We start from the raw sequence: 22,993 nt of genomic DNA, 5'->3' as shown, positions 1-22,993 counted from the left end.
ACTTGGATGTAAATTAAAAAAATAAATAAATAATTCATAGAAAATTTTAAAAAAGAGAAGTTTATTTATTTAAGCAATCTCTATTCCTAACGTGTGGCTCAAACCCACGACCCTGAGAGTAAGGGCCGCATAGTCTATGGACTGAGCCAGCCAGGCACCCAGCAACTGCCCTAATCATTGATGATAAAGGAATCCAGTAAAACATATCTTCGGTTTTACTGAAATTGAGGGACAGTAAGCCCATTGAATAACATGCCTTCGTTCTTTGAAGAATTTTTATTAAGCATTGCCTGTGGACTAGGTATTGTGAATATAAAACTGAACTCTGATTTATCTAATAAAAAATAGGCCTAAATGCCAAAGCTAAAACAGATATGCTTACACATTTACATATACACCTATATGTACACATTTCGATATTGACCCTAAGGTCAAACAGGAAGAAATGAATACGGTTATAAAACTCCTCACACTCTTCTTTTTCTTTGTTGATTCATCTTGACTAATCGGTTGTAGTGTTTCCCTAGCATGAGCAGAATTTTTACTCTGATTTTGACTGGTTGTGGCCGAAGTCTTGAGTCCTTAATTTTTTAATAAGTTCTGTCTAAACCTGTAAAGACGATGGCAGGTGTTGTTTGTTCTGCTTTCTCGGGTGTTCGTTTGTTAACAAAGCTCCCAAGCAACCCCATCGCCTAACGAAGGTGGAAAGAAGAATTAACAGAGAAAAGAAGCCTAGGAAGAGATGAGTGGGAAGGACAAGGAAGACACAGAAAGGATGGAAATGGGGACCAGAAATAACATCGAAGGCTCCTCAACGGCCGCCCATCCTTGTCTTGTAGGGAAAACAATCGACTGCGGACAAATAGACACATTATTTAAATCAAGTATGCCACCTAGACCAAGTCACTTAAGTGTTTGAACAAAGGTAATTTCCTTCTCTGCGTGTAGGAATTGCTTAAGACTCATGAATAAAAACCAAAGTGGCATTTTCTCTTGAAGAAGAAAATACATCCTACAGAAGGTATTTGAGGAAAAGAGAGGAAATCGCTAAACCTCACGAATGATGTTATCAGGCTGCGAATAATCAGAGGGTGTCGGGGACAGGGGAAGGTAAAAATAGATTATATAGTGGAAAAGATAATACCAATATAATGACAGTTCACATCTGTGAGATGCATGGCACTTTAGAGTACAGTATCTTATTTGAAAGTACTGGAAGATGGGTCTTTAACATGGAAAAGGAGGGGGAGAGATTCTTTCCCAGCTATAGGTGAGTCTCTGGGGGTCAGAAAAAGGAAGGTGTGTCGAAAGAAAAAAAGACAAGAGAACAATTTGGAGGAGGATACATTGTGGAAACTTTCAGTCGCTAAGCGATGCCTTCTTCAGGGAAATGCTATAGAAAATTGATGCTAACCACAATGGGACTAGCATTAAAATATTTTCCAGTGATTCAGACGCCAGAGATGGAGTCCAGACTGAGACCTTACAAGGGCACGACAAGGTGAATTAACATAAGCCACCTTGTGAAAGAAATGTATCTGAAAAATGAAAACTACAGGCTTGACTTTCAATAACATCATTAAGTGAGCCAAAGATGATGAGTGTGTTCGTATTCTGTAGAAATGGAACAGTTGTCAGGAGCCTAGTTGGACTGTTCTCAAAAGGATTTCAATGTGACGGGACCGCAGAGGTAGGTAAGAATAACACAGCTCTTTGCTTTTGTTTTTTGCTTTTTGCTCCGCACTTGGGCCACGATGTCCCAGCATAATCTAGATTTGCAAAAAGCCAGCGCGGTAACACACAGCTGTATGTTTTATCACCTAGAGCAGTGGTCCTTAACCTGGCTGCACATTCGAATCACCTAGGAAGCTTTCGAAAACCCCAGGGGCGCCTTGGTGGCTCAGTCGGTCAAGCATCCGACTCTTGGTTTTGGCTCAGGTCGTGGTCTCACAGTTTGTGAGTTTTGAGCCCCACATGGGGCTCTGTGCTGACAGTGAGGAGCCTCCTTGGGATTCGCAGGGTGTCTAGGCGGCTCAGTTGGCTGAGCATCCCACCTCGGCTCAAGGTAACGATCTCACAGTTCGTGGGTTCGAGCCCCACATTGGGCTCTGTGTTGATAGCTCAGAGCCTGGAGACGGCTTTGGATTCTGTGTCTCCCTCTCTCTACCCCTCCCTCCCTCAAGCTCTGTCTCTCTCCCTCTCTCAAAATTAAATAAACATTTAAAAAATATGTTTAAAAAAAAAGAAAAGAAAGAAAATCCCAGTGCCTGGGTCCCCCTGGGACCAGTGGCTGGGGATGGGTTCTGGCCACAGTGCTTTCAAAAGCTCCCAGGTTATTCTGGTGGGCAGCCCAGGCCAAGAATCACTGCCCTGACTTTTCTACCAACATACACAAAGCCCTCAAATTCATTATAAAGCTGGAAAGTGTTAAATCTTTTGAAATGAAATCCCCCATTGTGTGAGAATTCTAAAGGATTCCTGAAAATGTAACTTACTTCCAGGCAGAGGACAAAGAGTATCCCCAGGAACACAGGGAAATGAGGGAGAGGTATAATTGCTTAGCGTCACAGGTAAAGTCTCTTACAGTTCAGCTGTAGCTGAGAACATGCATATATCAGACACCAGGTGCCTTCATATTTTGGCAAAAGTTTTGAGCCAATGTGAAAAGATGAGTAGTGAATACTGAAAAGGGAACATACTAAGAACGGAAGTATTATTGGATAGTTAATGTTTTTCCTATCCAATATTTAATAATATTTTTTAGAAAAAAACAACAGATGATAAAATTGGCTAAAAATGCAAACCAAAGGGATGTTAGTAATGTCAGCAGTTATACAATATGATGAAGCCATGTAACACGGTTTCTTCATTGGTCCCCCAAAATCTTTTAAATCAAATATTATGGGGGGAAAAATAGAACAATAAATGTGAGAAAACTTTAAAAACAAGACTTCTAACATATACCATTAGTATAAATACCAGGGAATGTTAGATCTGTCCCTTCTTTTTTTTTTTTTTTTTTTTTAAGTTTATTTGTTTTGAGAGAGAGAGAGGAGGGGAGGGGCAGAGAGAGAGGAAGAGAGAGAGAATCCCAAGCAGGCTCCGCCTTCGCAGCCTCTGCAGTGCTAAGCCCGATGCGGGGCTCAAACTCACGAATGGTGAGATCATGACCTGAGCGAAAATCAGACAATTAACCGACAGGGCCACCCAGGCGCCCCAGATCTGTCCCCTTCTTTAATTTAGTTCTCATGTAGAGTGAAAAATAAGACAAGATGCTGAAAAGTGAGGTCCTCCATTCATCTGCTGAATTGGGGGACCCCCCTGTGGGTCAGTCTCTCCCTGGAGGTCCAGGGAAGTATCTATCCACAGGCCCCCATTCGTCTTTTTTCTTAATTGTGATCATTTGCTTCTTGGCAAGTAGTACAACAATTTCACAGTGCCCCTGGGGTAACATGCTTTCAAACAGAGTCATACTAATAGAATTTACTCCGAGTAACTCAGAAAGAATTAGATTGATATAATTAATTATAATATATAATGATATAATATTAACCTAAGTATCAGACTAAATGAATTTTTTAGTATATTTTTAAATATTCTAAAGAGACTTAAGTGGCTGTATCATAAATGTGTATGGACTTTATATGCACACGTCGCTGTGTGTCTGGATTGGTACAGATCTCTACAAGAAGTGTAATTGGCTCTCATTTATCCACATTGGTATTATCCACTTGAGGTGTCTTTTATCCCAGACTCGGTTTTTCCCTGCCCCTTGGCCTCCATACACAAGACTCCGATTTCTCTGTTGACTCATTCTGTCTCTGGCCAAAGTGTATCCCCTTCTCTGGGCAACTTTTGCCCTTGGTAACCTTCAGTGCAGTTAGGGAGTTCGTCTCTCTTGCATCAGAGTCCCTACCGTTACTCGTTGAACCTCACGGGGAGTTTTTTAAGGAGGAGGAAGTGGGCTGGGTAAGACTAATGTCAGCTGACGCTGTGACCTTGCTGGGAGGTCTCACGGGGCTAGAGCAAGAACGGCAGGTCTCCTGGAAGCTTTGACCCCTTCTATGCACAAGACTTTGGGGAGGGAACATAGCCACGGTAGGTTTACCTGTGGATCAACAGCTAATTAGGGAAACTCCGAGGGCTACATGGTGGCCACAGGAAGTAATATATACAAGCCAGGTTGGCTAGAAACAAGATCCAAACTTCATCACAGCATCTTTGGGTGTGACAGTCTTCTGATGGTATTCTTAAAGGAAATAATTGAACTAGTAACTTCTACAGGTTTAGGGTTTTTATAGGGAGCACCCTCTCTAAGCATCACACAATTATTGTTATTTTTAAGTGCCCACAGTTGGTAACGCCTGACTTTATAAAATCCAGTGGGAAAGAGTACAGATATTTTCCCTCAGGTCTTCCAAGACTTTTACTTCAAATGTCAAACTCGGGAAACGATGAGGGTTGCCCAGGTTGGATTAACTTCCGGAAGCGGGAGGAAGTACTTGATTTCCTAGGCATCATTTTGAGCTAAAGCCACAGGAAGAGTCCACCCAGACCGGAAATCCCAAGTCTCTCAGAACCACTCACCTACTCCTTTAGTTAAGATTCAGACTCCTGTGTCAAGCCTCATGGAGCCTTTCTTCACTGAATCTGGGATTGCCATCTCACGTTTTTAGCCTTCTGTGAGTGAACTTCCCTAAAAAACTGTTTTCATACTAATTTCACAGTATCTTTAGTTGAGCCACTCCAGCAAGTACGTCCCTCTTTGCAGCAAATGGCTTTTGCCAGGAGGGAGCCTAACAGCCAATTGTCATATAAATAATACAGTGATGGGGGAAGGGGAACTTGCTTTGACAGACATTCCACGGTTTTCGTGTAGTGAAAAACTTCTCACCACATAAAACTGTCTGATGGCTGTAAGTGAGCCAGAGCTTCAACAAATGGTTCCCTCTAAACGGCTTTCTGAGAAGCATGGTTCTTAAACCTGGAGGGAACCTTAGCGGTCCTCAGCCCCCTCACTCGTTTTACATGTAAGAACATGAAGTCCGAAGAGTAGAGGTGTCTTGCCTCAGGGACACCATGGGTATTAGAGGTCAACCCGGATTAAAGCCCAGGCCGCCTGCTGGCCCATTCCTGCCCTTCAGGACAAATACTCTATCTTGGTGATGATTCTGTGTGCTGTCATTGAAAAAAGTCACTGCTTGGGGACACCTGGGTGGCTCAGTTGGTTAAGTGTCTGACTTCGGCTCAGGTCACGATCTCGTGGTTCATGAGTTCGAGCCCCACATCGGGCTCTGTGCTGACAGCTCAGAGCCTGGAGCCTGCTTCGGATTCTGTGTCTCCCTCTCTCTCTCTCTCTGCCCCTCCCCAGCTCGTGCTCTGTCTCTCTCTCAAAAATAAATAAACATTAAAAAAGAAAAGAAAAAAAAATCACTGCTTGAAGACATTTATAGACATTTCTCCAAAAAAAGACATCCAGATGGCCAACAGACACATGACAAGATGCTCAACATAACTGATCATCAGGGAAATACAGATCAAAACCACAATGAACTATCACCTCACACCTGTCAGAATGGCTACAATAAAAAACACAAGGAACCACAAGTGTTGGTGAGGATGTGGAGAAAAAGGAACCCTCCTGCACCATTGGTGGGAAAGCAAACTGGTGCAGCCACTGGGGAAAGCAGTATGGAGATTCCTCCAAAAGTTAAAAATAGAACTACCCTATGATCCAGTAATCACACTGCTGGGTATTTACTCAAAGAATGCTAAAACACTAATTCAAAGAGATCCATGCACCCCTATGTTTATAGCAGCTTTATCTACAATAGCCAAACTATGGAAGCAGCCCAAGTATCCATTGATGGATGAATGGATAAAAAAGTGGTAGGGTAGGGGCGCCTGGGTGGCTCAGTCGGTTAAACATCCGACTTCAGCTCAGGTCACGATCTCGAGGTCCGTGAGTTCGAGCCCCGCGTCGGGCTCTGGGCTGATGGCTCAGAGCCTGGAGCCTGCTTCCGATTCTGTGTCTCCCTCTCTCTCTGACCCTCCCCCGTTCATGCTCTGTCTCTCTCTGTCTCAAAAATAAATAAACGTTAAAAAAAATTTAAAAAAATTCCCTTTAAAAAAAAAAGTGGTAGGGTATATAATATTATATATATAGATGGATTGTTACGTAAGGAATATTATACAGCCATAAAAAGAATGAAATCTTGCCATTTACAATGACATGGTTGGAACTAGAGAGTATAACACTATGCAAAATAAGTCAGTCAGAGAAAGACAAATACCATACGATTTTACTCGTGTGGAATTTAAGAAATGAAACAGACATGCAAGGGGAAAGAGAGAGAGAAGCCGAGAAACACTCTTAACTATAGAGAACAAACTGATGGTTACCAGAAGGGAGGGGAGGGCATGGGAAAAACAGGTGATGGGGATTAAGGAGGGCACTTGTGATGAGCAGCAGGTGATGTAAGGAATGGTTGAATCACTATATTGTACACCTGGAAGGAACATTACACTGTATGTTAACTCTACTGCAATTAAAATTTAAAACTTCAGGGGCACCTGGGTAGCACAGTCGGTTAAGCGTCCGACTTCAGCCAGGTCACGATCTCACGGTCCCTGAGTTCGAGCCCCGCGTCAGGCTCTGGGCTGATGGCTCAGAGCCTGGAGCCTGTTTCCGATTCTGTGTCTCCCTCTCTCTCTGCCCCTCCCCCGTTCATGCTCTGTCTCTCTCTGTACCAAAAATAAATAAACGTCGAAAAAAAAAATTTTTTTTTTAATTTAAAACTTCATTAAAACAGTCACTCCTTTCATTGAATGAAATGTAATTACCATTTCCCGAGTGATTACTGTACAGTCCTTTAAAAAAGAAAATCCTGTGAAATAAGTATCATTAAACCCACCGTTTAAGTGACAAAAGCGAGTTCACAGAGTTTAAGCACTCACACAAAGCACACGTTGGCCAAGTCAGGACTCAGACCGAGGTCTGTCTGACTCTTGACCTGGCATCTTTCTCTAACATGCTAGACTGCCTCTCTGATGTGTGTTCTCGGGACCAGCAGGCTTGTAGAGTAAAGAGACCCTTTCAGATATTACGATGGATATCAGTGGCTCCTTTGCCTTTAAAAGTCTTTGCAGAAATTACCTAGAACAATCAGTTTACTTTATAATGAACTGGAAAGATGTCATAGAACTAGAAAGATGTCCGTAGCAAATTCAGTAAAGAAGGCAAATTGCACAGCCTGTAGAGGGTATCCTTTCATTTATGTTTGGTTTAGCATTACAGTTGTACTGCACATACATATGTCCATAAATATATGTGCGTAGAGAATGCCTGGAAACACACATACCAAATTCTTTCACATAGTTCATGCTGATGAGTAGGACTGGGGGCCAGGGGGTTCAACAGAAGACTATGCAGTTATTTACGTGTCACGTTACTTTTTCCTAAGTGATGTACGTTATAGAAAACTAATTTTTAAAAAGAAAAAAGTGTACATGAAAACTTTCTTTATAAACCCTTCACGACACTTTTCCTTTTTTATAACTAGAAGTTGTCATCAGAAAGTCACTATTGCTGCTTTGAACTTTGGAAAGGGTAGTCAGTCACATGAAATAGTTGGGGATTTTTCCTCCCATCCTGAAAACATTCACAGAGTCCTGACAGCAAAGGCCAGCCCGAGGTTGCTGCTCGGGTTAATTTTCTCCTGCATGAGACCCAAAGTACTCAAAACTGATCTCGATCCCAAGGGAAAGGCGCTTCTAGCTGTGGCATATTACAAAATTATCAGGTTTCACTTTTGACCTTGAACTAAGCATTCACTCATCACTCGTCTGCCACCTTTTCCCACCTGTGTTCATTCTCCAGAACGTTTTCTTCTCGTGAGCCTTCTTCCAGCTCCAGAACGTTGTTGCATTCTTTAATGTGTTTTAGAAAGAGCCTGTCTTTCCTTCTAGGCATCTAATAGACCTTTGTTTCTCTTTTCGAAGAATTAGTTCTGGGGTGACCAGCGTTCACATCGTGATTTTTAAATCTGCCAACGTATCTGTTCAGATTTTTAGGATCGACATTGTACACTGTGTTGATTCTACCTCTCCCATCTCTCTCCTCCACCAGTGAATATGTCTGTTTCTCCCTTTTGTTGTTTTTTCCCTTTTCTTCCTCCAGGCAAACGTGACCGAGTGGCCTCTGAGAAAGCCTCCAGCCAGGCTGAAAAAACTTCAGCTCAAAAAGGAAGCAAAGGCTTTCACAACGAACGATCTAGAAGAGAAGGTGCGAGCGGTGGAGATGCACAAGAAGGTACCTGAGCTTTTGTGTCACTGTGTGCTACCTGCTGAAATGAGCCCACGTAGGCCTTTCCTATCTGCAGCTTGAAGATTCAGATCCAGTGTCTTAGTGATCTGTGCTTCCTAGGCAGGATGCTTAATTTTACTTTAATTCTCTTTGTGTGGTGAAGGAGGGAGGCAACATCTTGAAGCTGGCTGAAGTACTGTCTCATCTGAATAGCCTAAGGAAGCATTGTTCAATTCTCAGAATGAAGTATGGAGCTTTCTTCATTGGAAGAAGAAAAGCTTCATTTGGGGTGGGGATGGGAGGGGGGCGTGGGTGGAGGATAGAGGCCGAGAGGAGGCCGTGCAGACCATTAGACCAACACCTGTTCCATTACCGCCCCGGGTCCCCATCACCCTCTGTCCCCCATCCTGCCAGGAAGCAGCTTTCACAGCTGTGGTCTGACAGCCTTTGTCTCCATCTCTTTACCTGGCCTCTCGGGGAGGGTGGGGGGGAGGGGGGAAAGTGACTCCCCATTCAGCTCCACTAGGGTAGGGAGTGTGCGCCTGTCTTTAATAGTGCAGTAAAACCTTGGATTGCGAGTAACTTGTTCTGCCAGCGTTCCGCAAGACAGGCAAACGTTTCTAATGAACTTTAACTTGATAAACAAGCCATGCCTTGCAATATGAGTCGTACCTGAACGTCACACGATCACAACTGAGCCAGTGGTTCTGAAATTCGCTTCGATGTACAAGTGGATTACCAGCCTGTTTCCGGAACGAATTATGCTCGCAAACCAAGATTTTATGTAGTTCCTCAACACATGTTTGTGAAGTGACTGAATAATGAAATGGAAAATCATACAGGTTAATTTCAGGCATATTAATGAGAACTCGGAGGAAGTTATTGGGGCTCATTTTCATTCTTTAATACCGCTTTTCAGACTAAAGAAGAAGAAATAAGAAAAAGGCTAAGGAGTGACCGACTTTTGTCCCCAGCCAATCATTCAGATGCAGCTGAGCCGGACGGGGCTGAGGTTCTGTTTGCCAAAGGACCTCACGCTGTGAGTTCCGCTGTGTTTGAGTTTGAGCCGTCTGACCCGCAGGGAGGAAAGCCTTTGAAAGGGAAGAAGAGTCATATGGCATCGAGTGATAGAAACTTCAGTTATGAAGGATTTGGGTTGGTGGAGTCAGATGTGTCTTACAACCAAGCAGATGATGTATTTGAATAAGCCATCTTATGTGGATTTCATGAAAAGACATCCATTCTCCCTGACTGTGACAATTTTAGTCTGTCTCGTGTTTTTCTGGAGGCCTGATCTCACCCCACTGGGATTTGCCATGGGTTTAGGAACGATTGTATAATGTGCATGGGCTGAACTTGGCTGAGTCAATTCAATATCTATGCTAGCTAGCAAAAGGGGGGGAAAAAACCCCAGGAAGATCTGACTGGCTTCCACATTATAAAGTTGGCATTCTCTTCCAGTGGGGCTTCAGACGCTATGAAGACATCTTTATGAATACTTTCCAGCTTACGTTAATGTGTTTGTGCCAGATGAAACCCTTCTTTTTTGCTCCTGCCCGTTGGCTATGTTCACCCTCTGAGGGTCCCTTCAGACAAATTGCACAGATTTGTATTACGTGTTTGAATGATCTGTATGCTTATCTGTATGTTTCATTATTCTCATTCTGTGTTGTGAAAGATGGAAAGCAATATCTTGAAGCTGTTTGAATTACACTTTCATCCATACAGCTTAAGGAAGCAATATCCAATTCGGAGAATTAAGTATGAAAAAAGACAAACTTCACTAGGGTCTAGGGGTGGGGGATGTCCCGGAGGGGGTACACTGGCAGGAGGCCCTGGGCCTAACTCCCACGTGGGAGTCTGACGGGTCTACATTCTTTTTTTTATTTATTTATTTGTTTATTTATTTTGAGAGAGAAAGCGTGTGTGCAAGCAGGGGAGTTGCAGAGAGAGAGAGAGAGAGGGCGAGAGAGAATCCCAGGCAGGATTCCCAGGCCCCATGTGGGGCTCAATCCCATGAACCGTGAGATCATGACCTGAGCTGAAATCAAGAGCCCGCCACTTAACCGACTGAGCCACCCGGGCGCCTCTGATGAGTCTACATCCTGAAGATCTCCCATCCATTTTCACACATTTCCCCTCACACCACCCTCCTGTCATCCAACTGGATCTCTACAAAAGTTTCCTTGGTCCCTATACCACAGTCCTCTGGTGAAAACCCTTTCCTGGGTGCCTTTCGTGGTCAAAGCAGAGTCCAGAACCCTTTCTGTGACTGGTAAGGATCTCTGCTTTCACAATTCACTTGTGCTGAACTTGAGCCCCTCAGACTCATCACACTGCTTCTCCTCCGCTTCAGGGTCTTTGCACGTGCAGCTCCCCACTTCCCCTCTCTCCCTCTCGCTGCTGGAGCCGACTAATGCCTTCTTGTTGTTTGTGTCTCCACTCAGACCACTTAGTCCAAAGCTCCCGGTCTGGGTTGGTGCTGCTCTCTTCCAGTTGACTTTCGGCACCCTGGCCCACTCACCTCTGCACTTGCCACCCACTTGAAATCGCCTGATAGGTTTTCAGCTCCACCACGAAATATTTCGGTTTTAGCAGAGCAGGAGATGAGTGTCTTGTTCACAGTTGCATTTTTTTGTCCCTCCGAAGGTGAATGGCACATCATAAGTGCCGTGTAAATATTTTGTTAGTGGATGCGTCGGTGTCCCCACACATCTCCGAGAAGCAGGACAGCCCCCAAAGATGGGAACCAGGGGCTGGGGACAGTGCAATTTGACCGGAGGACCACGAGGCACCTGCTGCTTATGCATTCCCTTTGGGATATTGTAGGATTTGGGATCCGGTAGCCAGGTATGATGGTGGTATGATGGACGGACTTCTTTCAAAACCCATTCCGGAACCCAAACCTTTAAGAAGCACGATCTCCGTCTTACAATGTGACCTGCAGAGCCCTGGTCCAGGGCAGTCTGTGTCTCCATTACCTTATATGTTAATTTGGGATAACCGCTTCCATCAACCCAAATGAAATAATGGGTCTAAAAGTACTGTGGAAACTAGAATATGCCGTAATATTATAGAATGCTATTTATGTAAAATCCCAGGTGGCCAACATGATGTTTTCCATATTGTCCTGAGATTTTTTCTGGCAGCTGTCTTGTGGTGACATGTGATAATCTTACAAAATATTACAGTAGCTGAAATGATTGCAGTAGGCCACTTCAAAAGGATTTAGGTATCATTCAGATCTCTGTAAATAAAAAAATTTAAATGGCCCAAATATACACGGAGTGCAAATGTGTAGTAATTGATTTGTTTTGTTTTTAAAGTTTTTTGTCTTTAATTTTGAGAGAGAGAGAGAGAGAGAGAGAGAGAGAGAGAGAGAGAGAGAGAATCCCAGGCAGACTCCCCACTGTCAGTTTGCATCCCAAGCCCTGAGACGATGGCCGGAGCCGAAATCAAGAGTCGGACGCTTAACCAACTGAGCCACCCAGGTGCCTCTATAGTAATTGTTGTATATTAAATCCCCCAATTTGATAAATATCCCACTAATACTTTCTCTTGAACTTCTATGCTCTTACTTATAGTGGCTTGGGTGACACATTTGTTGAGTTCAAATACATGCACTACAGATGTGAACATCATCGCTGATAACCTGGCTTGGAAAGCTTTCTACATAGAGAGAGTTAAATACAGCGGAGTAACACATCCAGAATGACTAGCCATGTATTTTCTTAGCAAGAAACACTTTAACGGGGTGGGAAGAGAGGTGATGAAAATAGACACCTGGATACAAGGAACGGCTCTTAAGCTCTAAGTATATTACTACTCACCAAACAGACCGAGGCTTTACGGACGAAGAAACAGGCTCAGAGGCTCTAAGGACTTTTCACCTTCACGAACCCTGGCATCAAGGGGGTCCGGCTGGGGTTTGAATCCTCCCACTGCCTCCAGAGCGTCAGCCCATCCCGGCAACGTACTATTTTTTAACTTCAAATGTAAATGTGACTTTTTCCCATGATCCTCTTTTTGTTTTCATTTTTTTTTTTTTTATTTAAAAGGATGATTTACACTGAAGAGTAAGAGAAAAGAAAGAGATTTCTAAAATATAGCCTCTGGGATCACGTTAATTTTATGTGTTGAGAATAACCTAATTGGTTTTCTCATTGCTGAAGCAGAGGTTTTGAACAGCCGCCAGGGTATTTCAACTCAAATCCAGCTACAACCTTCAGGAAGTTATGAGTCAGGAAGACAAACTTAGGTAAATGTCCCTATAACCATTTTAATTGGGTGCAACAGAAAAACGCCTATATCGATTTCCTTGTGAAAGATGGTCTGGTCCAGTCTCATAGGAGGTAAACTTGATGTTTAGTAAACCCTCCAGTTTAGGGGGGTGAACAAAAAAACCCTTACGGATAATTTATACCTAAACTAATATTTAAAAGGTATATTTAAGGGGCGTGTGGGTGGCTCAGTCAGTTAAGCATCCGACTCCGGCTCAGGTCATGATCTCGTGGTTCATGAGTTCGAGCCCCACATCGGGCTCTGTGCTGACAGCTCGGAGCCCAGAGCCCGCTTCGGATTCTGTGTCTCCCTCTCTCTCTCTCTCTGCCCCCTCCCCGGCTCGTGCTCTGCCTCTCTCTCTCAAAAATGGATAAACATTAAAAAAAAGTTTAAAAAAATAAAAGGTGTGTTTAAAATATTTCACATATATTGAAAGTACTACACGTTGTAAGATTCTTATTTATGTTAGATCAAAAGTGATTGTGCAATCACAGTAACAAGAATAGAACTTATCGCAGTGTTGCTATAGCGACTACCAGTAATTTATGACTGAGCCTATTTCTGTGTGTTACTCCACCGCTAGTAAACAGCTAGTATTTGAAGTCCTAATTACACGGTAAATACTGCATTTTAAAGCTGTGCGGTGCTTTGGGGTGTCAGCAGATAGATCGCTTTGCCCCCACATAACCTGTAGACACCACACCTTTTTCTAGAGCATCTTGGGGTCAGGAAAGGGCATTATTTTAAAATAAACTGTGGGAGATGACCGTTATGGTCTCTCTGTGTCACTTGTATTTGCTGCCTCCTCCCCCCCCCCCCCCCCACCTAAGCAATGTGGAATTACAAACACTGAGAAAGCTAAGACGCAAAAAAAAAAAAAGAAAAGAAAAAAGAAAAGAAAAGAAAAAACCCACCAGGAAACCAACGTGCTTCCCTCCAGCTAAGAAACAGCTGGGAGCATTTTGCTGTATGTATTTCAACACGTTTTTCCTGGCAAAAGTGGACTCGTGCTACACAAACTCTTTTGCAACTTGCTTTTTTTCACTCAACAACTTCTCATTCTCATTCGTAAACACATCTACTTCCGCGCTGTCGTTCTTAATGATGCAACACTGTATGGTTTTCCTCTTAGGTTTCTAAGGGTTCCCATAGCTAAAGACGAGAAGAACGCATGCTCAGTCTCTGTTTTTAAAAGGTGGAGAAGTCAAACATCTTGAACATTTCCCCTGTGAAGATGACACAGTCTGAACACCTTGCAGGGCAGAAACTGCCCTGCTGGTTTCCCTGGCTCACGCTCTGTTCCACGCCCTTCCCCGCAGGATGGTCAGTGCAAAAGAACACAAGATCAGATGCAGCCAGTTTTACAGACCCACCTTCAGACTCCACTCCCGACTTCGCCTCATCACAGACGCTGTTCAGCACACGGAGACCTCAAGTCTGCTTCAAAAGCCCGTGTGCTAAAGAGAAAACAAGACTGACAATTACATCTTATATCCGAGTTGGCTTTTCGTGGATCAGGAATAAAGATGAGCTGTATTTGCAAAGTGTTGTGGACAGAAGAGTGTTTGCAGCTAAGGGTCTGAAACTTTTTCTCTCATCATTCAGAACCAAGAAATTAGTCTTAAAAATAAAGCGACTGGCTATTTTAAGCACAGAATGCATTCATTCCAAGCAGTAAGGTCATGAAAGCTGTACTTCAATTCCTACGAATTTCTAGTAATTAACACATAAATTTTCTCTCTGTGTCACACAACTCAATCCCTAAAGCAAACACAGTGTATCGTCTAAAATGCATATGAAAACAATTCATGCTTTTTCCTTGCTTAAAACAAACAGCAATGCTCACATGCTAAGTGGGAGAAAGACGGTAAGGAGATTTGTTCACCAACCCTCCAGACTGGTTTATGCCAGTGATTTTTGAAAGGGCGGGCCTACCCCGGCGGACTCCATCTTGTTCTGTGTCCTTCACCTAGACCACGCCTCCTCCCCTTGAGTAACCTCCCGCTCACCCATTCAAACTTCCTGATCAAAACACGCCCAGCAACCTGCGTAACAGGACTCTGACCCTTCCCCAGCCAATCGGCCGAGGCCACGCCCCTTCCCCAGCCTATCGGCTGCCCCTAGACCCCTATAAAACCTTTGTGCTTTTGAAACGCCCTCTCTCTCCCTGGTATCTCACCGCTGCCTCCGTGCAGGTAGGGGACTGAGCTCGAGCTAGCTCGAATAAAGGCTCTTTTGCTTTTGCATCGGACTCGGCTCCCTGGTGGTCTTTGGGGATCACGAATTCTGGGCATAACAATTTTCAGGGTGTGCCCCTTCCCCACCTTGTAATAAAGGCAAGTTCTCAGGTCCCACCCCAGCCCTTCTGTATCAGATGGTGGGGCCCAACGTTCTGGGTTTGCTCAAGCCTTCCAGGTAGTTCTGATTCTCACCGAAGTCTGCCCTGTTCTTTCACTCCCTTGTAGGCACTCAGTTCAGGCCACTTTCCAGCAGGCTCAAGGACCCCTACCCTCTAGCATCGAGTTAAATACTTAATAAGTCAGGGGCGCCTGGCTGGCTCAGTCAGTGAAGCGTCTGGCTCTTGGTTTCCGCTCAGGTCATGATCTCACGGTTTGTGAGTTTGAGCCCCACGTGGGGCTGCGCACTGTCAGTGTGGGGCTTGCTTGGGATTCTCTTTCTCCCTCTTTCTCTGGCCCTCTCCCACTTGTACTCTCTCTCTCTCTCTCTCTCTCTTTCTCAAAATAAATAAATAAACTTAAAAACAATACTTACCAAGTCAGTGATATTTCTTCTAAAACCTACTAATGCCATTTGTACTGGTTATTATATTTAATTTTTAATACTTCTCTATTTTAAATAAAAATAGTCTGTAATAAATAAATAAAAATAAAAATGGTCTGTAAAGAAATAGATAAGATTGTTAAAAAAAACACTTCAAAGGTTCTATGCTCACATCATTTCAAAAAATGTACAAATTGCACCCTCCAATTAAAACACCTAAAACTTTGGCTCTAGATAATGCATGACAGGTGTGGTTCATGTTAAGCATTCCAATCATGCTTTGTTGGTGTTATGCCAAAATATTTTCAATGAAAATTTATGTAACTGTTTTAAGTTAAAATAAACTGCTTACCGTATATATGCATTGTTTCTTAAGACTTTCTGTCAAATTGACTATTTTTTATTAACTAATAGTCTTTTAGACCTGACTGCATCTATTATATTTTATTTTTTTAAGTTTTTTAATTTGTTTTGGGGGGGGGCAGGGGAGGGGCAGAGAGAGAGGGAGAGAAAGAATCCCAAACAGGCTCCACACTGTCAGTGCAGAGCCCGATGCGGTGCTTGGACTCACGAACCAAGAGATAATGACCTGAGCTGAGATCAAGAGTCAGACACTTAACCAACTGAGCCACCCAGGCACCCCTACATCTATTACATTTTGAAGGAATTTTATAACACAGCCTTTAATATATGGATCAAAACTTTTTTTAATATTTTTTTATTTAAAATCAGTTCATTCTCGCATGCCATTCAAAATTGCTGAAAATATTTTTGCTGAAAATATTTAAGGGGATTTGCGTTTCCAAAAAAGCTGGAAGATACTGCTATTAATTAATTAATTCATCCCTGTTATAGGAGGTTTGGGTTAGTTTCAATTTCTCGCTTTTATAGGTTATTATAAATGATTCTGCAGTCAACATACAAATGCTAGTTTCTGAAACTAGTCTTGAATACCTTCAGTTTTGTCTCCTAAGCTCTATAACATGGAAATGTTTGTTTTGCATCTTGTGTCTCCCATTGCAGAAAACTTGGCGATGCAGGAAATTGCCATTTGGACAGAAATACCGTGGCACTGACTGAGTGCTTGACTAGTTCAGATGGCTTGAAACCATTTGGGTAACTCTCCTAGGAGGGACACTTATTCCTTTATCCCTCCACATTGCTGTGACCTGTGCAGTTTACGTGCTGGAAATCCGGACCAGAAAAAACAAGTGAGTGATCGCCAGCTGCAGCAGCCGAGGTAGAGAAGTTCGTGTGGACTTGAGTCCTCGGACCATGGGGAACAATTGCTGGCCTGCGAATCGGTTGCTAGAAAGACTAACATCTCCAATGTGACGTGCTGTAGGGCGAAAAGGAAGAAAGTGAAGCCCTGGGCAGATGGCCTTGGAGTATTGGCTTGGCTGAAACATTACATTCCACTGTCTGTAATATAAAACTCAGAGGTTAAATATGGTCCGTTCATTGGCAATTTCATACTGCTCAGCCTGATAAAAGTCTGCTATTTCATATGCTCAAGGGGCATAGCAGGGTGTGCACAATATTCCCAGCTCAGTGGGGGACACCAGGACCTTCATGGTGCCTCCTGGAACCTCCCAACAACCGGCCAGCTTGAGCCCTCCCACATCTCCAGTATAGCCCCACATCACCTCAACAAGATCAGTGAATACTTTTCAATATGCTTTTCCTCCTTCTTCATCTGTTCTTTTTTTTAAAATTTTTTTTAAAATTTGCATCCAAATCAGTTAGCATATGGTGCAACAATGATTTCAGGAGTAGATTCCTTAATGCCCCTTACCCATTTAGCCCATCCCCCCTCCCACAACTCCCATAACCCTCAGTTTGTTCTCCATATTTATGAGTCTCTTCTGTTTTGTCCCCCTCCCTGTTTTTATATTATTTTTGCAGCAGCGTTTCAGGGATTATGGAAAATCACAACACACATCTGGCACCAGCCTTCACCCTTAAGGACCTTGTTCCAGCACCAGCGAATGTGGCCGTTTTCTGGGGTCTGCTGGGACCAGCTGACCTCAACAGTCTCTACCAAATGTCCTTCCAGCAGTGGAACTGCTTTTCCCCGTGTGGCCTGAGAACCTCCCGGACCCCACTCTGTTCCTGGGGATTCGCTCTTCCCACCAGAGCACCGCCAGGTATCGAGCCGCGGAGTTGCAGCCTTTGCGCTCTCCTTGTTTACAGTCTTAATGGAATTTAGACCCTCTCCTTTCTCTTTTCTCCCTTTTTAGTTTAGTCCCTGCGGCTATTTCCAATTTTCCACTTTCTCTCCAGCTGCTTTTGGGGAGGGGTACTTTTCCCATATTCTAGCCCCCCCCCCAGGCTCCATCCTCTCTCTGCCTGCAAAAGCAGCTCCCTGCCCTCCGTGGCTTCTCGCTCCCCAAGTTCACCTCTCCGCGCCACGTACCTGCTGAATTCTGTGGTTCAGGTGGTGCGGACTGTTGTGTTAATCCTCCAATCAGCTTTCTAGGTGTGTAGGATGGTTTAGTGTTGGTCTGGCTGTATTTCATGGATGCGAGACACACAAAAAACTTCCATGCTGTTTCGCCATCTTGGCTCCTCCCCCGTTCTTCATCTGTTCTTAAGCTGAATGTCTAAGAATGGTTTTAGTTACTACTCCTTCTAACTCCCAGGGTTGTTTTGTTTGTGTGTGTGTGTGTGTGTGTGTGTGTGTGTGTGTGTGTGTGTGTGTGTTTGAGATAATTTAGTACTTTTGATTTAATATACAGAATCTGTATACTTACATACAGATTCTCAGATATAGATATATCACAGATGTAAATATCTCAAGTTTCATTGCCCATGATGGTTTCCTGTCGTCTTCTTGCCTTATCTTCATGTCTCTTTAGGTTTGTGATCTGATGAGAACATTTGCTTGAGAAAATTCCTCCTTTGGGGCCACTTAAGTGATACAGTCTCTGAATTCATGCATACCTTCAAGTTTCTTTGACGTGTGAAATGGGATATCTTGGCCGGGTATAGGATTGTGGCTTGTAGTTCTTTTCTCGGAGAAGTCTGTAGATCTGAACCTACTGATTTTCATTTTCTAGCATGACATATGAGAAGTCCATGGCCAGTCTGATTCTTTTCCTTTGGGAAGTGGTTTTGTCTTTTTGTCTGAAGATTTTATGATTTTCTTTCTTTTTTGAATTCAGGAATTTTATTGGCATTTTCCTAGGTGTGTGTCTTTTTTCATACACACAGTCTAGAAATCAGTATTCTCTTTCAGTCTGTAGGCCACCAATATTTGTTTAACTTACAGAAATGTTCTTTTATTATTTTTTAAAGTATTGCCTCTTTTTCTAGAGCTCCATTATAGAATTAGGTGTTTAGGCCTGTCCTCCAAGTCTCTTATCTATCTATCTATCTATCTATCTATCTATCCCCCTCCCCCTTGTCATTGAGATATTTCTTGGACTTGCCTTCTTAAGTACACTAATTTGGGTCTCAACAGAAAATTTGTATTTATCTTTAGAATTGCTTAATTGATAAATTATGTTTTGTTTTGCTTTGTTTTTTAGCTTCAGCATTTCTTGTCCCTGTTGCCAATGATTCCCTCAATGTGATGTTATTTTCCCCCTACTAAATTGTTGTCTGTCTTCTCCAGCAGCTTCATTTCCTTGGGCATGTATTCTATTTGTTACAACTTGTCATTCTGTCTTTGACTGCAGACCATCCTTAGGTGGGATTTGTTGTTGCCATCACTCTTGTTGGATGTCCAATGGGAGCACCCAGGTAAGATTGTTTAAATTCCCTGGGAGGCAGCAGTGACAGGAAGAGGGAAGAAAACCAGTTTCCATTCTAGGGAGTTCACAGGTAGAAGTCAGGCCACAATCCCCAATGTTGTATGTACATGGGGGAGAGTTCCCTGACTCTGGTCTCCGTGTACCTTACCAATCTCATGGGCAAAGAGGGATTAGTTAATCCTATTAACTTTTTAACGTTATAGAACCCCAGTAGCCAGGCATGCTTTGTTAGCTCAGATGGTGATCATCACAACTAGCTCCCTTTATCTCCAAAAGCTTCATCCTTCCCAGTATCTACCACTGTCAAATGTCTGGTCTCCAGGCAATCGTCCTGCCCTTGGGAGAGACAGTCCTATTCTAGTTCTCTCTGCCAGAGTCCAACAAAACCTGAGACCTTGCCTTCCTCCAGCTTGCTACGGACTCCAATAGCTGTTTGGCTTAGAAAACCCATAGACATGAGGGTAGGAGTAAAGGGAGAGAAATGAACACAGTTCGGTGGCTCTGTTCACCAAATGTTTCTGCATCCTCTGACAGAGCTTGTATTTTTGTATTCATTTTTTCTTATTCTTTGATGATAGAGAATCTCTCCCTCACAAATGTAGTTTGACTTTTCCCAAATGCCTCTTTAATATATGCCAAAATGGATATGGTGTTTCTCTCCTCTGCCCTACTAATGGAACGAACTATACCAACATCGTTGCCAATACCGACCAATACTCCCACTCCTGGAGTAAACCCCTAGCCAAGTCATTTCATAGTTAGGATGCTTTCAACTAAAAATTATAAAAATCCAAGCTAGCACCATTTTAAACACTAAAGAAATGTATCGATGTATCTTGCAAAACTGTTATACGCTAGCACAACCACAATATTGACATTGATACAGGCAAGATATAGGATATTTCCATCAGCACAAGCATCCTTTGTACTGCTCTTAATTTTTTAAATTTTTAATTGTGGTAAACACACACACATAATATAAACCTTACTATCTCAACATTTTTGAGTGTACAGCTTAATATGTTAAGCATGTTCACATGGCTGGGCAACTAGCTTCACTCTTGAGTTCTACTTACTCCAATCTTTGGCAAATATTAAACATTTACTTTTCACCTGGACCTGTACTAGACTCAATGGCAGGGTGGGTATATCATCAGTAATGTTTAAAATGGGGTTGCTGATTACAGAAAATGTTAACAAACTAGGGTGGGGTGGGGTAGGGGGAAATACATGTACACGTGAAAAAATAAAATGGCGACTGCACGTCCCAAAGGCCAAATTGTAGAATAGACAACTTCTGTCTCATCCTTGCCTCCTTTTCTTTTATCCCTTTGTGTGCCTGGGCTTCCCTTTTATGACCTTCCTCTTTCTTTTATCTCTTCTCTAGATATTTCAGAAACCAAACTCTGTGAAATTTATTACCTCTGGTGAAATGCCAAAGTGATTATCTAACTAATCAGAGTGCCCGAAGGACTTTTCCGTTTTTCTGCACCTGTCATGAAACTTACTAAAATCACGTGGAAGGCTTTCCTTAGAGGCTTCATCCTATAGCCATTTGCTTTGGTCTGTGTCCAGCAGGTGGCGCTGAAGGATAGTTAATTGAAGCCATTATGCCTCTCAATAGTACCCTAAATATCTACTGGGTTTTAGAGCATTTTGGCTTATTCTACTTGATTGCATAATAATCAAAATCTTGGATAGTCTATCCCTTGACTCTTTCGCTCCTGGATTTCCAACATTCTTTTTGCCCCAATTCTTGGCAATTTCAACATCTGCGTGGATACCCTTCCCGCATCTTGACTTCTCAGTTCCTTGACTTCCTTGTATCCTTGATTCCTTCCCATTAAACAACCTAGGACATTTTCCTTTGGGCTTCTTTTCTTTCTTACCTACATCATGGTTGGTGATATCCAGTCCAGTGGCTTCAAATACCACCTACATGCAGATGACTGTTGACCTTCTATCCAACACCAATGTCTTCTCTAAGACCAGGCTCCACCTGAGTGTCTCATCAGCATCTCAACTTAACATGTTCCAAATAAGAGCTTCTCTCTGCTTCCCTCACAGCCCTTCGCCTCTCAATGAATGGCATCTCCACCTCCATGGCTTGGGCCCCAAACCTTGACGTCACGCTTGACTTCTCTCTGTCTCTCCCATTTTCTGTCCCATACAGAATATATTGTATGGGTTCCTGTTGGCTCTTCTTTCAGAATATATCCAGGGTATGACCACTTCTCACCATCTGTGTACCACGTCCCTCTCCAAGCCAGAGCCACCTCTCACGGGGACGGCTGTCATGACCTTCCAATTCATCCCCCAGCCCCTGCCTTCTCTCCTTCCCATCTATTCTGAAGACAGCAGCCAGCCTGACTCTGTTAAAACATAAAAGAGATCCTATCCTTTTTCTTTTCTTTTTTTTTAATAAAGTGTATTTATTTTGGGGAGAGAGAACACGCAAGTAGGACAGAGAGAGGGTGACAGAGAATTCCAAGCAGGCTCTACGCTGCCAGCACAGAGCCCCAGGTGGGCTCGAACTCATGAACTGTGAGATCATGACCCTAGTGGAAATCATGAGTTGGGTGCTTAACAGACCGGACCACCCAGGCACATCCCCCTCATCCTTTTCCTAATTGACATTGCCAAGAATTCCCATCTCACACCCAATAAAAGCCCAAGTCATTACAATGGCCTGCAAAGCCATATACAAGGATGCCCCCACCCTACACCAAGCTCTCTGGACCTCATCTTCTAGTACGTTCCCCACTCACTCTGATCCAGTCTCACTAGCACTTCTCAGTTCCTCAGCACCCCAGGCCTGGTCCCATCTCAGACCAGTTGTGTCTCTTTCCTCTGCCCAGAAGGATCCTCCCCCAGCAGTGGCAGGGCCCCTCGGCCACCCTCTCCCCACCAATGAGGTCTTCCCTGAACCCGTGGTGGAAAATCACAAGCTGGCTACCCTCATAATTCTCTAGCCTGCTTCTAGCTTTCTTCTTCTCCATAATGATTTCAGCACACACACACACACACACACACACACACACACACACACACACCATACACATACAGATACCCATCTGGTTTCTTGCCTGTCTCTCCCCAACTAGAGTGTAAGGTCCATGCGGGCTGAGACTTGTGTCTGCTTTGTTCACTGTTGTCTCCCCAGGGCCGACAGGAGTGGCAGGCACAGGACCAGCCCTGCATACAAGCTTGCTGAATGACGAGCGAACAGATAATTATTCTGGACCACATTAGTGGTCGAATCCCAGAATGTGTCTGGACACACAAATAAATACCACCTACCACTCGTGACAGTACTTTGCCCTTCCGAAGTACAAGCTCAGGCAGATCTCCAAGTCCTTTCAAGGTCAAGGCTTTCCTGAAAGGAAAGATTAAAACTCAGAACAAACCAACTCACATGTCTTCGTAAATCATTTCCCAACAAATGCTCTGCCCACAGTTCCCTTTCCTGGGGCCAGCTATTGTCTGAAGGTATAACTCCTAACGGCATAAATTCTGCAAAGCTGAACGCAGTGGCATGTTTTATAAAATACCAGCCAGCAACAGAAAAATATCCTCATCCTTACAATCATCTATAAATGCAGGGTTCCCCCCCCGCCCCCCCCCCCCCCCCAACCCCCGCAGCCCAGCCAGTATTTTAGAAACCTGAGAATAGATGACTGTAATTCATTTTGTTTGAATGACACTAAATTTCTTCTGTGGCCACTTAAGTGTCTTTAAGCCTTAAGATACTGGCATTAATCTTAATAAAAGGAAGAACCTTGGATCTCTATCCTCCAAATGGCAGTGTGTCCTACATTTCAAATGTGAAGGGTGTTACCAAGTCGTTTCTCTGACTTTTTGTCACTGAGAT

General features: G+C 43.5%; 1 protein-coding gene and 2 long non-coding RNA genes across 5 annotated transcripts in view; all 3 read left to right on the top strand.

Moving 5' to 3' along the window:
• The window catches only part of STMND1 (stathmin domain containing 1), a 28,313-nt gene extending 16,736 nt beyond the window's left edge, over positions 1-11,577 (top strand). The window contains exons 4-5 of the mRNA XM_006931422.4: positions 8,180-8,311; positions 9,225-11,577. Coding sequence (XP_006931484.2) covers positions 8,180-8,311; positions 9,225-9,512 — 420 coding nt within the window. The 3' untranslated portion in view covers positions 9,513-11,577. The remainder of the gene's footprint in view (positions 1-8,179; positions 8,312-9,224) is intronic.
• Positions 11,578-14,747: 3,170 nt separating this feature from the next.
• LOC109500126 lies at positions 14,748-17,331 on the top strand. Of its 2 annotated transcripts, none has more exons than XR_002157758.3 (3): positions 14,748-14,781; positions 16,391-16,578; positions 17,273-17,331. It is a non-coding gene; the product is annotated as an uncharacterized LOC109500126 (long non-coding RNA). The 2 variants fall into 2 exon arrangements; XR_006598641.1 differs by having other exon boundaries at positions 16,391-16,607; positions 17,273-17,328.
• Positions 17,332-17,450: 119 nt separating this feature from the next.
• Positions 17,451-22,532, top strand: LOC109500125. Of its 2 annotated transcripts, XR_006597522.1 has the most exons (3): positions 17,453-17,514; positions 19,048-19,111; positions 22,286-22,532. It is a non-coding gene; the product is annotated as an uncharacterized LOC109500125 (long non-coding RNA). The 2 variants fall into 2 exon arrangements; XR_002742177.2 differs by lacking the exon at positions 19,048-19,111 and having other exon boundaries at positions 17,451-17,514.
• Positions 22,533-22,993: the final 461 nt, after the last annotated feature.

The sequence above is a fragment of the Felis catus genome, chromosome B2 (assembly GCF_018350175.1).
Source record: "Felis catus isolate Fca126 chromosome B2, F.catus_Fca126_mat1.0, whole genome shotgun sequence".
Taxonomy (NCBI): domain Eukaryota; kingdom Metazoa; phylum Chordata; class Mammalia; order Carnivora; family Felidae; genus Felis; species Felis catus.
The sequence above is the reverse complement of the archived record's forward strand: the minus strand, read 5'-3'. Positions and strand labels throughout refer to the sequence as shown.